The sequence below is a fragment of the Taudactylus pleione genome, unplaced genomic scaffold (assembly GCF_031769625.1).
Source record: "Taudactylus pleione unplaced genomic scaffold, aTauple2 ptg001987l, whole genome shotgun sequence".
NCBI lineage: Eukaryota > Metazoa > Chordata > Amphibia > Anura > Myobatrachidae > Taudactylus > Taudactylus pleione.
Window position 1 is genome coordinate 1,586,391 of NW_028286383.1, and position 15,824 is coordinate 1,602,214.

Consider the following 15,824-nt stretch of genomic DNA (forward strand, 5'->3'; position numbering starts at 1 on the left):
GGCAGGGAGTACAGGAGACAGTAATAGGAGATACATGGTAAGGGAGTACAGGAGACAGTAATAGGAGATACATGGTAAGGGGGGCAGGGAGTACAGGAGACAGTAATAGTAGATACATGGTAAGGGGGGCAGGGAGTACAGGAGACAGTAATAGGAGATACATGGTAAGGGAGTACAGGAGACAGTAATAGGAGATATATGGTAAGGGGGGCAGGGAGTACAGGAGACAGTAATAGTAGATACATGGTAAGGGGAGCAGGGAGCACAGGAGACAGTAATAGGAGATATATGGTAAGGGGGGCAGGGAGTACAGGAGACAGTAATAGGAGATCCATGGTAAGGGGAGCAGGGAGCACAGGAGACAGTAATAGGAGATACATGGTAAGGGGAGCAGGGAGCACAGGAGACAGTAATAGGAGATACATGGTAAGCGGAGCAGGGAGTACAGGAGACAGTAATAGGAGATACATGGTAAGGGAGTACAGGAGACAGTAATAGGAGATACATGGTAAGGGGAGCAGGGAGTACAGGAGACAGTAATAGGAGATACATGGTAAGGGGAGCAGGGAGTACAGGAGACAGTAATAGGAGATACATGGTAAGTGGAGAAGGGAGTACAGGAGACAGTAATAGGAGATACATGGTAAGGGAGTACAGGAGACAGTAATAGGAGATACATGGTAAGGGGGGCAGGGAGTACAGGAGACAGTAATAGGAGATACATGGTAAGGGGAGAAGGGAGTACAGGAGACAGTAATAGGAGATACATGGTAAGGGGAGCAGGGAGTACAGGAGACAGTAATAGGAGATACATGGTAAGGGGAGCAGGGAGTACAGGAGACAGTAATAGGAGATACATGGTAAGGGGAGCAGGGAGTACAGGAGACAGTAATAGGAGATACATGGTAAGGGAGTACAGGAGACAGTAATATGAGATACATGGTAAGGGGAGCAGGGAGTACAGGAGACAGTAATAGGAGATACATGGTAAGGGGAGCAGGGAGTACAGGAGACAGTAATAGGAGATACATGGTAAGGGGGGCAGGGAGTACAGGAGACAGTAATAGGAGATACATGGTAAGGGGAGAAGGGAGTACAGGAGACAGTAATAGGACATACATGGTAAGGGGGGCAGGGAGTACAGGAGACAGTAATAGGAGATACATGGTAAGGGGAGAAGGGAGTACAGGAGACAGTAATAGGAGATACATGGTAAGGGGGGCAGGGAGTACAGGAGACAGTAATAGGAGATACATGGTAAGGGAGTACAGGAGACAGTAATAGGAGATATATGGTAAGGGGGGCAGGGAGTACAGGAGACAGTAATAGTAGATACATGGTAAGGGGGGCAGGGAGTACAGGAGACAGTAATAGGAGATCCATGGTAAGGGGAGCAGGGAGCACAGGAGACAGTAATAGGAGATACATGGTAAGGGGAGCAGGGAGCACAGGAGACAGTAATAGGAGATACATGGTAAGGGGAGCAGGGAGCACAGGAGACAGTAATAGGAGATCCATGGTAAGGGGAGCAGGGAGCACAGGAGACAGTAATAGGAGATACATGGTAAGGGGAGCAGGGAGTACAGGAGACAGTAATAGGAGATACACGGTAAGGGGGGCAGGGAGCACAGGAGACAGTAATAGGAGATATATGGTAAGGGGGGCAGGGAGTACAGGAGACAGTAATAGGAGATACATGGTAAGGGAGTACAGGAGACAGTAATAGGAGATACATGGTAAGGGGAGCAGGGAGCACAGGAGACAGTAATAGGAGATACATGGTAAGGGGAGCAGGGAGTACCGGAGACAGTAATAGGAGATACATGGTAAGGGGGGCAGGGAGTACAGGAGACAGTAATAGGAGATACATGGTAAGGGGAGCAGGGAGTACAGGAGACAGTAATAGGAGATACATGGTAAGGGGAGCAGGGAGTACAGGAGACAGTAATAGGAGATACACGGTAAGGGGGGCAGGGAGCACAGGAGACAGTAATAGGAGATACATGGTAAGGGGGGCAGGGAGTACAGGAGACAGTAATAGGAGATACATGGTAAGGGGAGCAGGGAGTACAGGAGACAGTAATAGGAGACACATGGTAAGGGGGGCAGGGAGTACAGGAGACAGTAATAGGAGATACATGGTAAGGGGGGCAGGGAGTACAGGAGACAGTAATAGGAGATACATGGTAAGGGGAGCAGGGAGCACAGGAGACAGTAATAGGAGATACATGGTAAGGGGAGCAGGGAGTACAGGAGACAGTAATAGGAGATACACGGTAAGAGGGGCAGGGAGTACAGGAGACAGTAATAGGAGATACACGGTAAGGGGGGCAGGGAGCACAGGAGACAGTAATAGGAGATATATGGTAAGGGGGGCAGGGAGCACAGGAGACAGTAATAGGAGATACATGGTAAGGGGAGAAGGGAGTACAGGAGACAGTAATAGGAGATACACGGTAAGGGGGGCAGGGAGTACAGGAGACAGTAATAGGAGATACACGGTAAGGGGAGCAGGGAGCACAGGAGACAGTAATAGGAGATACATGGTAAGGGGAGAAGGGAGTACAGGAGACAGTAATAGGAGATACATGGTAAGGGGGGCAGGGAGTACAGGAGACAGTAATATGAGATACATGGTAAGGGGGGCAGGGAGTACAGGAGACAGTAATATGAGATACATGGTAAGGGGGGCAGGGAGTACCGGAGACAGTAATAGGAGACACATGGTAAGGGGGGCAGGGAGTACAGGAGACAGTAATAGGAGATACATGGTAAGGGGAGCAGGGAGTACCGGAGACAGTAATAGGAGACACATGGTAAGGGGGGCAGGGAGTACAGGAGACAGTAATAGGAGATACATGGTAAGGGGGGCAGGGAGCACAGGAGACAGTAATAGGAGATACATTGTAAGGGGGGCAGGGAGCACAGGAGACAGTAATAGGAGATACATGGTAAGGGGAGCAGGGAGCACAGGAGACAGTAATAGTAGATACATGGTAAGGGGGGCAGGGAGCACAGGAGACAGTAATAGGAGATACATGGTAAGGGGGGCAGGGAGTACCGGAGACAGTAATAGGAGATACATGGTAAGGGAGTACAGGAGACAGTAATAGGAGATACATGGTAAGGGGGGCAGGGAGCACAGGAGACAGTAATAGGAGATACATGGTAAGGGGGGCAGGGAGTACCGGAGACAGTAATATGAGATACATGGTAAGGGGAGCAGGGAGTACAGGAGACAGTAATAGGAGATACATGGTAAGGGAGTACAGGAGACAGTAATAGGAGATACATGGTAAGGGGGGCAGGGAGCACAGGAGACAGTAATAGTAGATACATGGTAAGGGAGTACAGGAGACAGTAATAGGAGATACATGGTAAGGGGGGCAGGGAGCACAGGAGACAGTAATAGGAGATACACGGTAAGGGGAGCAGGGAGCACAGGAGACAGTAATAGGAGATACATGGTAAGGGGGGCAGGGAGCACAGGAGACAGTAATAGGAGATACATGGTAAGGGGAGCAGGGAGCACAGGAGACAGTAATAGGAGATACATGGTAAGGGGGGCAGGGAGCACAGGAGACAGTAATAGTAGATACATGGTAAGGGAGTACAGGAGACAGTAATAGGAGATACATGGTAAGGGGAGCACGGAGTACAGGAGACAGTAATAGGAGATACATGGTAAGGGGAGCAGGGAGTACAGGAGACAGTAATAGGAGATCCATGGTAAGGGGGGCAGGGAGCACAGGAGACAGTAATAGGAGATACATGGTAAGGGGGGCAGGGAGTACCGGAGACAGTAATAGGAGATCCATGGTAAGGGGGGCAGGGAGTACAGGAGACAGTAATAGGAGATACATGGTAAGAGGAGCAGGGAGTACAGGAGACAGTAATAGGAGATACATGGTAAGGGGAGTACAGGAGACAGTAATAGGAGATACATGGTAAGGGGGGCAGGGAGTACAGGAGACAGTAATAGGAGATACATGGTAAGGGGGGCAGGGAGTACAGGAGACAGTAATAGGAGATACATGGTAAGGGGAGCAGGGAGCACAGGAGACAGTAATAGGAGATACATGGTAAGGGGGGCAGGGAGCACAGGAGACAGTAATAGGAGATACATGGTAAGGGGAGCAGGGATTACAGGAGACAGTAATAGGAGATACACGGTAAGGGGAGCAGGGAGTACCGGAGACAGTAATAGGAGATCCATGGTAAGGGGGGCAGGGAGTACAGGAGACAGTAATAGGAGATACATGGTAAGGGGAGCAGGGAGCACAGGAGACAGTAATAGGAGATACATGGTAAGGGGAGAAGGGAGTACAGGAGACAGTAATAGGAGATACATGGTAAGGGGAGCAGGGAGTACAGGAGACAGTAATAGGAGATACATGGTAAGGGGAGCAGGGAGTACAGGAGACAGTAATAGGAGATACATGGTAAGGGGGGCAGGGAGTAGAGGAGACAGTAATAGGAGATACATGGTAAGGGTGGCAGGGAGTACAGGAGACAGTAATAGGAGATACATGGTAAGGGGAGCAGGGAGTACAGGAGACAGTAATAGGAGATACATGGTAAGGGGAGCAGGGAGTACCGGAGACAGTAATAGGAGATCCATGGTAAGGGGGGCAGGGAGTACAGGAGACAGTAATAGGAGATACATGGTAAGGGGAGCAGGGAGCACAGGAGACAGTAATAGGAGATACATGGTAAGGGGAGAAGGGAGTACAGGAGACAGTAATAGGAGATACATGGTAAGGGGAGCAGGGAGTACAGGAGACAGTAATAGGAGATACATGGTAAGGGTGGCAGGGAGTACAGGAGACAGTAATAGGAGATACATGGTAAGGGGAGCAGGGAGTACAGGAGACAGTAATAGGAGATACATGGTAAGGGGAGCAGGGAGTACAGGAGACAGTAATAGGAGATACATGGTAAGGGGAGAAGGGAGTACAGGAGACAGTAATAGGAGATACATGGTAAGGGGAGCAGGGAGCACAGGAGACAGTAATAGGAGATACATGGTAAGGGAGTACAGGAGACAGTAATAGGAGATACATGGTAAGGGGAGCAGAGAGTACAGGAGACAGTAATAGGAGATACATGGTAAGGGGGGCAGGGAGTACAGGAGACAGTAATAGGATATACATGGTAAGGGGGGCAGGGAGTACAGGAGACAGTAATAGGATATACATGGTAAGGGGGGCAGGGAGTACAGGATCGGCACATGCGGTCATTATGTGCACTAATAATCGTGCGATCTGGGCTTATCCTGTACTTGTACAAATGAGTGTGTCAGGCGGAGTTTTCCCAGGTCAGTCCCCAACGGAGGAAGAACCATCCATTACTGGTGCCAGCCTTGTAGGGATTGATGTGGGGTTTAGGTGGTACACAGCTGGAACATAACTCTCCAGGAGTTACACAATGTAGTCATATAAGCTCAAATAAGCCCCGGCCGGCCAAACAAACCGGTTTTCTCTAAAGTTTCAGAAATCATTTGAAGACTATTCGAGAGAGCAATGTGTAGCAATGGAGCAAGCATCATAGTCCTAATTATATTAATATATATATATATATATATATATATATATATATATATATACACATACGCACAGCCATAGGCACTGGTATAGCAGGGATAACTGGAGATGTGTCACCTGTAGGATGGGTAGATCACAAGACGCACATCGAGGGGCGTGTACAGCAAAATAATCGCTCTCACAATACGGTCGTCCATCCTTCTCAAAGAAATTTGTACTTCCGATAAGTGATTTGCAGAGAGTGCATACAAAGTGTTCTGGGTGCCAGGTGCGTCCTAGAGCTGTCACCACCTAGGTAAGAACCAGACTCACATTACAACCTGTAAATCAGATTAAAGACCCAAACATAATGCCCTCATTCATCCCCTATACACATACAGAATAATCCCAAACTGATCATCATAGATTCAAATAAAGTGTCAACTATATGCAGTCAACAGCCGCCCGCGTCACACGGGCAAACAGCCACCCGCGTCACACGGGCAAACAGCCGCCGCGTCATACAGACATGAAGTCTCATAGGTGATCTCTTATCCACCAGGAGATTTGCCAGGAAGTGTGGACATAATCATTAACATGAACCTGCAAAGCTAATGGGAATTTTCCAGGGTCATAGGTGTCATTTCATGGTAACTCACGTTACAAAGTGACATTAGCAGGTATATGCATGGCTATCAACAGCAAAAGAAAATTATTTTTATATACTGGTAAAATAATGAGACAGGTTATGCTTTGTAAAAGTCATTGTTTACCAGGTATACGTTCGGGAACCCGGCGGATGCAATGCCGACCGCCGGCTTCCCGACTTCTCAATCCCTGCGAGGGTTAAATGACAGGCGTCTAAATCTAGATGCCTGTCATTTTATCGACGCCGGGAGACCGGCGCCCGGCATCCCGATCGAAGGGCTGCCGAGCGTGGACAGCCGCGTGGGGGAGAAGATTAGGTTTAGGGCTCCCTGAGGGGACTTAGGGTTAGGCCCCCCCTCGGGAGGTTAGGGTCAGGCTAGGGGAAGGGGGGGTTAGGCACAGGGGGGGGGTTAGGGTTAGGCACCCCTAAGGGAGGGTTAGGGTGTGGAATTAGGTTAGTTTATACTTTAGGATAATCGGGATTTCCTCCTCTCTCGGGCTGCCGCTGCCGCGATTTGAACCACCGGCCATGCGGTAAATCATGACTAATGAGTTTGCTATGTAATGCGAGTTACCATGGAATGACCCAAATCTCATTCACCTGGGGTAATCTTTATATAGCTGGTGGAAGGGTATTGGGTGCCCCTCACCACTACTTCTTATCCTGTGTAAAGCAAGCGGGCAGTGGGGGCAAATAGAAGCCAGGACTATCACCCTCGCAGAAACTGTAAACGGCTCCAATGTCGGTACCTGCCAGCATCACTACACTCCCAGCGTATCACCTGTACCTGCCAGCATCCCTACACTCCCAGCTTATCACCTGTACCTGCCAGCATCACTACACTCCCAGCTTATCACCTGTACCTGCCAGCATCACTCCACTCCCAGCTAATCACCTGTACCTGCCAGCATCCCTACACTCCCAGCTAATCACCTGTACCTGCCAGCATCCCTACACTCCCAGCTAATCACCTGTACCTGCCAGCATCACTACACTCCCAGCGTATCACCTGTACCTGCCAGCATCACTACACTCCCAGCTAATCACCTGTACCTGCCAGCATCACTACACTCCCAGCGTATCACCTGTACCTGCCAGCATCACTACACTCCCAGCGTATCACCTGTACCTGCCAGCATCACTACACTCCCAGCGTATCACCTGTACCTGTCAGCATCACTACATTCCCAGCGTATCACCTGTACCTGCCAGCATCACTACACTCCCAGCGTATCACCTGTACCTGCCAGCATCACTACACTCCCAGCGTATCACCTGTACCTGCCAGCATCACTACACTCCCAGCGTATCACCTGTACCTGCCAGCATCACTCCACTCCCAGCGTATCACCTGTACCTGCCAGCATCCCTACACTCCCAGCGTATCACCTGTACCTGCCAGCATCCCTACACTCCCAGCTTATCACCTGTACCTGCCAGCATCCCTACACTCCCAGCGTATCACCTGTACCTGGCAGCATCACTCCACTCCCAGCTTATCACCTGTACCTGGCAGCATCACTACACTCCCAGCTTATCACCTGTACCTGCCAGCATCACTACACTCCCAGCGTATCACCTGTACCTGCCAGCATCACTACACTCCCAGCGTATCACCTGTACCTGCCAGCATCACTCCACCCCCAGCGTATCACCTGTACCTGCCAGCATCACTACACTCCCAGCGTATCACCTGTACCTGCCAGCATCACTACACTCCCAGCATATCACCTGTACCTGCCAGCATCACTACACCCCCAGCTTATCACCTGTACCTGCCAGCATCACTCCACTCCCAGCTTATCACCTGTACCTGCCAGCATCACTACACTCCCAGCTTATCACCTGTACCTGCCTGCATCACTCCACTCCCAGCGTATCTCCTGTACCTGCCAGCATCACTACACTCCCAGCGTATCACCTGTACCTGCCAGCATCACTACACTCCCAGCTTATCACCTGTACCTGCCAGCATCACTCCACTCCCAGCGTATCACCTGTACCTGCCAGCATCACTCCACTCCCAGCTTATCACCTGTACCTGCCAGCATCACTCCACTCCCAGCTTATCACCTGTACCTGCCAGGATCACTAAGCAAGGTAAGCAACATTTAGGGTGCATTCAGGTTCACTCACATTATTAAGCACACTCCGTATTTCCCACAATCAGGCAATGAGGAAAGAAGGGGTGTTTATCACAATTTGATCATCCAGGGGCCTATTCATCATTGAAGGCTGTATGGTCTCCGATGATGAGGTATTGGACTCTCTGCTAGTGATACTTAAGTATCCAACTCGCAGTGGGGGAAATGTGACAAATTCATCATTGCTCCGGTGAAGTGACAACTGCTCGGAAAAGCAGTTGCCCCCATGGTTAGTATCACAGCTACTTCGGTACTTGCGTTACTTACCGTCTTCCTGTCATCCCGGCTATGCATGAGTGACCTCAGGTCACGCATGCGCACAGCCACCGGGGAGGTAGTGAGGAGGCGGTGGAGGGATCCACTCAGATCCCTCTTCGCATCCCCGGAACTCCTTCCCATAGGAAGGAGCGGGGATCAAAGAACAAGTGTCGTCTGAAGATGGCGATTGTTCTCGGCAGCAAGTTTGCTGAATACCATAGGGGTCCTATCGGACCCCTAATGATGAATGGCCCGGTAACTTAAATATGCATAAACTAGCGTTTCCGAATGGTTACCGAGTCATTTATCGTTTGCTGAATAGGCCCCTCAGTCTTTTGATCACCAATGAAATGATGGCATGCTAGCTCTACGGTAGATATCTAGAAGAAATATTACCTGGCCAGCTATGGGCCGCTGGCAGCCTTCACAAAGTCCTTTGGTTTGTGTTTCAATTCCTTGTTGTTTCAGCCCAGACTGAAGTTTCACCATCATAGAGTCCAGGTCACTTCTGGAATCAGCTGCCAAAGACTTAGGACTGGGCTCATTTTCTGGGCTTCTGCTACTTAATGCTTCAGTAGGTGGTTTGTACATTCCTCCCGAGCTCAGTACTGGGATACTCTTCCCATTCACGCCTCCAGCCCTGGTTAGCGTCTCATACTTTGTGGAAGGTAATGCCTGGGGTTCTCCAGGAGTATCAGCTTCCACATCTTGTTGAGCAACAGTCACCTGAAGGATTATATAATTTCCACAAAAAATAAATGCAGAAATAAGTGAAATGATCATTTAGCCGACATCGGGACAGTTGGGTTGGTAATTGGGGATGTAGCCAGCTTACAATCTATAGGGAAATAGGCAATGATACACAAGGATAGGTGCCATATATTGCATTTTGGTCCAGCCAGAATGCAGAGTTTTTTGGTGGCTGCATGATCCAGTCACACAGGAATGTCGGCCAAATGTCAGGAGGATGTGAGAGAAAGACGATGTGTGAGGTTGTGTGTGGACTGTGAAAGGGGATGTAATTAGATATGGAAGCTATGAAGGTTGGGTGGTTCCGGAATCTGAAAAGCTTGCCTGAAGAGGTGAGTTTTCAGGGAATGCTTGAAGGATTGGAGACTAGAGGTAAGTCTTATTGTGCGTGATAAGGCATTCCATAGAGTGTGTGCAGCCCGAAGAAAGTCCTGTAACCATAAATGGGAGCAAGTAATTTGTGGGGATGAGAGACACAGATCTTGTGCTGAGCGGAGAGGTCGGGTAGGGCGATATTTTGAAATGAGTGAAGAGATGTATGTTGGTGTAATTTGGTTAATAGCCTTATGTGTAAGTAACAGTATTTTGTATTGAATACGGTAGAAAACCGGCAACCAATGGAGGGACTGACAGAGCAGGGCAGCAGACGATGAATGTTTGGCAAGGAAGATAAGCCTTGCAGCTGCATTCATAATGGATTGTAATGGCGATAGCCTGTTTTTGGGAAGACCAGTAAGGAGACTATTGCAATAGTCAATGCGAGAAATAATGAGTGCATGGATTAGAGTTTTTGCAGTGTTTGTGTGAGATATGGTCGAATTTTGAATATGTTTTTTAGATGCATGTAACATGATTTTGAAACAGATTGAATGTGGGGAACAAAGGACAGTTCAGAGTCAAGGATGACACCAAGGCAGCGAGCTTGTGGGGCGGGGTGGATGGTCGAGGTATCAACAGTGATAGAGAGATCAGGTTGGTAACTGTTATTGGCCGGTGGAAATATAATTAATTCTGTTTTAGAAATATTAAGTTTCAGGTGGCGAGATGACATCCAAGATGAATGGCAGAAAGACATTCAGTGACACGGACCAGTATAGATGATGATAAATCTGGAGAGGATAGGTAGATTTGAGTATCATCCGCATACAGATGGTACTGAGATCCAAAAGAGCGGATTAGTTTGCCAAGAGAGGTGGTATAGATTGAGAATAGCAGAGGACCTAAGACAGAGCCTTGCGGTAGTCCAACTGATAGAGGCAGCGAAGAGGAGGCAGAATCAGGAAAACGAACAGAAAAAGAGCGATCAGATAGGTAGGAAGAGAACCAAGAAAGGGCTGTGTCCTTAACACCTAGGGATTGTAGTGTTTGTATGAGAAGAGAGTGGTCAACAGTGTCAAAAGCAGCAGAGAGATCTAGAAGAATAAGGAGTGAGTAATGGCCTTTAGCCTTGGCAGTGACCAGATCATTTACTACCTTAGTCAGTGCTGTCTCTGTGGAGTGTTGGGAATGAAAGCCAGACTGAAGTGGGTCCAATAAGTTGTGGGTGTTAATAAAGTGTGAGGTGCTTACCGGAATCTGTATGACATGCCGGCTGTCGGGATGTTCCGGGGTTCGGGAACTAACAGGGAAGGTTAGGGTTAGGCTACCAGAAGGGATGGTTGGGGAGGAGGGGGCTTAAGTATACTTACCTGACCCCTGTCGGGATACCAACCATCGGGATGCCACTGTCGGTATTCTGACAGAAGACATCCCGACAGCTGGCATATCATACCGATTCTGGTAATCGCCCCGTCTGAAAGGGCACCTTCAATATCACAACCTATCGTATTCCTATCTCTGCCATATTCATGTAAAGATATAAAATGATTGTTATATTTTCTGTTTCCATATATGTGCAGTAGAAATGGTTGAGTCTGTTTTGTGGATTGCTACTTTATAATCTAATATTGTATTTTGTAGATGAATCCCTGACATATTACATACGTGTCATAGAACAGAGACGGGAGGTGGCTAATAGACAAGTCTTTATCTAGTGACTTTATATCAGAGTTTTCTATAGACGAGGACCATCTTACACTTCATCTATCTCTAGGAGAAACCTAACAAGCAGCTCCCCGAACCCCCATATTATTACAGAAAGACATGAATGCATTAGAGGTCTTGTCACTATGGCAGCTGATATACAAGCTCAGATAGACATCAGTAGTGATAGCTATTGGGGTCCAGACCTTTAAGCATTGTGGGGACTGTGCTATGCAGAGTTATCTCCTACATTAATAACTGCCCCAAAGCTAAGAGATGCTGAAACAAAGCAGAAATAGCCCATTCCGTCTGGTTATAGGTGTAATAATTGGAGATGAGAAGCTGAGGAATGAAGGTGAATGTGTTACAGAGCAGTCAGGCGCAGGGTGACAGGTGAGTGGGGAGATGTGGATGTAAGGGGGTAATACTGGGAAAAGGACAGTAAATAACAGAGTTTGGCTATAAGGCAGTATGTAGGATTAGGTGAAGATGTCCCCGGCTGCTAGGTCATCAGAAGGATACAGTATGTGTCACACATCGGGGTCCAAGTCCCCATTACCGGGTCCAGCGATGGCACCTAGCTGCCATCTGTGACCCAGCTGCGGTATCCCTAAGACTTGTGGTCACTCATCTATGCCATTCTGCATCATGGGCACCGCCATCTTCAACAGCATCACATGATCCGCTCTGACAAACCAGTCCCCTGAAACTCCAGTCACATGATTTATCCAGCCTATCAATTCAAAGGTATGCAGTCACTGTGTTCTCATTATAATGTCCACACCAAGGTATGCAGTCACTGTGTCATCATTATAATGTCCACACCAAGGTATGCAGTCACTGTGTCATCATTATAATGTCCACACCAAGGTATGCAGTCACTGTGTCATCATTATAAGGTCCACACCAAGGTATGCAGTCACTGTGTCATCATTATAATGTCCACACCAAGGTATGCAGTCACTGTGTCATCACTATAAGGTCCACACCAAGGTAGGAAGTCACTGTGTCATCATTATAATGTCCACACCAAGGTATGCAGTCACTGTGTCATCATTATAAGGTCCACACCAAGGTATGCAGTCACTGTGTCATCATTATAAGGTCCACACCAAGGTATGCAGTCACTGTGTCATCATTATAAGGTCCACACCAAGGTATGCAGTCACTGTGTCATCATTATAAGGTCCACACCAAGGTATGCAGTCACTGTGTCATCACTATAAGGTCCACACCAAGGTATGAAGTCACTGTGTCATCATTATAATGTCTACACCAAGGTATGCCGTCACTGTGTCATCATTATCAGATCCACAGCAGAATGTCACATTTTATGATATTGACACGTTTCAAATGTAGACATCTAACTTGTGTGTATCTGCGGGACGCTACTGGGCGGTGTAACGCGCATAAGGGACGCTACTGGGCGGTGTAACGCGCATAAGGGACGCTACTGGGCGGTGTAACGCGCATAAGGGACGCTACTGGGCGGTGTAACGCGCATAAGGGACGCTACTGGGCGGTGTAACGCGCATAAGGGACGCTACTGGGCGGTGTAACGCGCATAAGGGACGCTACTGGGCGGTGTAACGCGCATAAGGGACGCTACTGTGCGGTGTAACGCGCATAAGGGACGCTACTGGGCGGTGTAACGCGCATAAGGGACGCTACTGTGCGGTGTAACGCGCATAAGGGACGCTACTGTGCGGTGTAACGCGCATAAGGGACGCTACTGTGTGGTGTAACGCGCATAAGGGACGCTACTGTGCGGTGTAACGCGCATAAGGGACGCTACTGTGCGGTGTAACGCGCATTAGGGACGCTACTGTGCGGTGTAACGTGTATAAGGGACTCTACTGTGCGGCGTAACGTGTATAAGGGACACTACTGTGCGGCGTAACTTGTATAAGGGACACTACTGTGCGGCGTTACGTGTATAAGGGATGCTACAGCCCTCTCTCACCCTGCCTGATGTGCTACTGACCTGGGCCCGGGTAATTATTACCCACTTCCCCTCTCTGCGTCCCTGAGTTGCGCTAACACCAGAAAATGGCCTCAGCACAGGCGTATAAAGATCTTCAGCAGTGCAGGGGTTAATAGCAGTGTGGTTAGTGTGATAGATGTGTGCAGTGCACAAGTCATAGACATTGGTAATATTGCATAGACCTATTCATATACAATACAGTGTACAGTATATATTATTGCATCTTACATCACTGGCCGCTGTGTATTCTATGCTAGCCACATCAGCGCACTATAGACACATCTGATGTACTAATCCCTATATACGTCCCCGTGTAACTAAGCCCCATGATGAGATCACCACCAGCTAACAAGCATTACGGAAGAACTGACCGTGTTCTGCTTATGGAAGTCAGACAGCGACGCCATCAGTCTATCCAGCTCCATTGTAGCAGAGGACGCTGATAAAACCCTAGAAGACATGACACAGAGCTGGTAATATCATACATATATCCTATTACTGGTGATCACTGACTATATACAGGTGAAGTCTGCATCCACAGAGCTGGTAATATCATACATATATCCTATTACCGGTGATCACTGACTATATACAGGTGAAGTCTGCATCCACAGAGCCGGTAATATCATACATATATCCTATTACCGGTGATCACTGACTATATACAGGTGTAGTCTGCGTCCACAGAGCCGGTAATATCATACATATATCCTATTACCGGTGATCACTGACTATATACAGGTGTAGTCTGCGTCCACAGAGCCGGTAATATCATACATATATCCTATTACTGGTGATCACTGACTATATACAGGTGTAGTCTGCGTCCACAGAGCTGGTAATATCATACATATATCCTATTACTGGTGATCACTGACTATATACAGGTGTAGTCTGCATCCACAGAGCCGGTAATATCATACATATATCCTATTACTGGTGATCACTGACTATATACAGGTGTAGTCTGCGTCCACAGAGCCGGTAATATCATACATATATCCTATTACTGGTGATCACTGACTATATACAGGTGTAGTCTGCGTCCACAGAGCCGGTAATATCATACATATATCCTATTACTGGTGATCACTGACTATATACAGGTGTAGTCTGCGTCCACAGAGCCGGTAATATCATACATATATCCTATTACTGGTGATCACTGACTATATACAGGTGTAGTCTGCGTCCACAGAGCCGGTAATATCATACATATATCCTATTACTGGTGATCACTGACTATATACAGGTGTAGTCTGCGTCCACAGAGCCGGTAATATCATACATATATCCTATTACTGGTGATCACTGACTATATACAGGTGTAGTCTGCGTCCACAGAGCCGGTAATATCATACATATATCCTATTACTGGTGATCACTGACTATATACAGGTGTAGTCTGCATCCACAGAGCTGGAAATATCATACATATATCCTATTACTGGTGATCACTGACTATATACAGGTGTAGTCTGCGTCCACAGAGCCGGTAATATCATACATATATCCTATTACTGGTGATCACTGACTATATACAGGTGAAGTCTGCGTCCACAGAGCCGGTAATATCATACATATATCCTATTACTGGTGATCACTGACTATATACAGGTGTAGTCTGCGTCCACAGAGCCGGTAATATCATACATATATCCTATTACTGGTGATCACTGACTATATACAGGTGTAGTCTGCGTCCACAGAGCCGGTAATATCATACATATATCCTATTACTGGTGATCACTGACTATATACAGGTGTAGTCTGCGTCCACAGAGCCGGTAATATCATACATATATCCTATTACTGGTGATCACTGACTATATACAGGTGTAGTCTGCGTCCACAGAGCCGGTAATATCATACATATATCCTATTACTGGTGATCACTGACTATATACAGGTGTAGTCTGCATCCACAGAGCTGGAAATATCATACATATATCCTATTACTGGTGATCACTGACTATATACAGGTGTAGTCTGCGTCCACAGAGCCGGTAATATCATACATATATCCTATTACTGGTGATCACTGACTATATACAGGTGTAGTCTGCGTCCACAGAGCCGGTAATATCATACATATATCCTATTACTGGTGATCACTGACTATATACAGGTGTAGTCTGCGTCCACAGAGCCGGTAATATCATACATATATCCTATTACTGGTGATCACTGACTATATACAGGTGTAGTCTGCGTCCACAGAGCCGGTAATATCATACATATATCCTATTACTGGTGATCACTGACTATATACAGGTGTAGTCTGCGTCCACAGAGCCGGTAATATCATACATATATCCTATTACTGGTGATCACTGACTATATACAGGTGTAGTCTGCGTCCACAGAGCCGGTAATATCATACATATATCCTATTACTGGTGATCACTGACTATATACAGGTGTAGTCTGCATCCACAGAGCCGGTAATATCATACATATATCCTATTACTGGTGATCACTGACTATATACAGGT

The 15,824-nt window shown here is 47.6% G+C and overlaps 1 protein-coding gene across 5 annotated transcripts in view; it reads right to left on the reverse strand.

Annotated features, from left to right (window-relative positions):
* The window catches only part of LOC148435883 (transforming growth factor beta-1-induced transcript 1 protein-like), a 172,977-nt gene that overhangs the window by 88,606 nt on the left and 68,547 nt on the right, over nt 1-15,824 (reverse strand). For all 5 annotated transcript variants that reach the window (XM_088465388.1, XM_088465386.1, XM_088465385.1 and 2 more), the window contains 3 exons: nt 13,701-13,779; nt 8,970-9,299; nt 5,661-5,834 (listed from right to left, as the gene is read on the reverse strand). In XM_088465388.1, the coding sequence (XP_088321514.1) occupies nt 5,661-5,834; nt 8,970-9,299; nt 13,701-13,779 (583 nt within the window). The remainder of the gene's footprint in view (nt 1-5,660; nt 5,835-8,969; nt 9,300-13,700; nt 13,780-15,824) is intronic.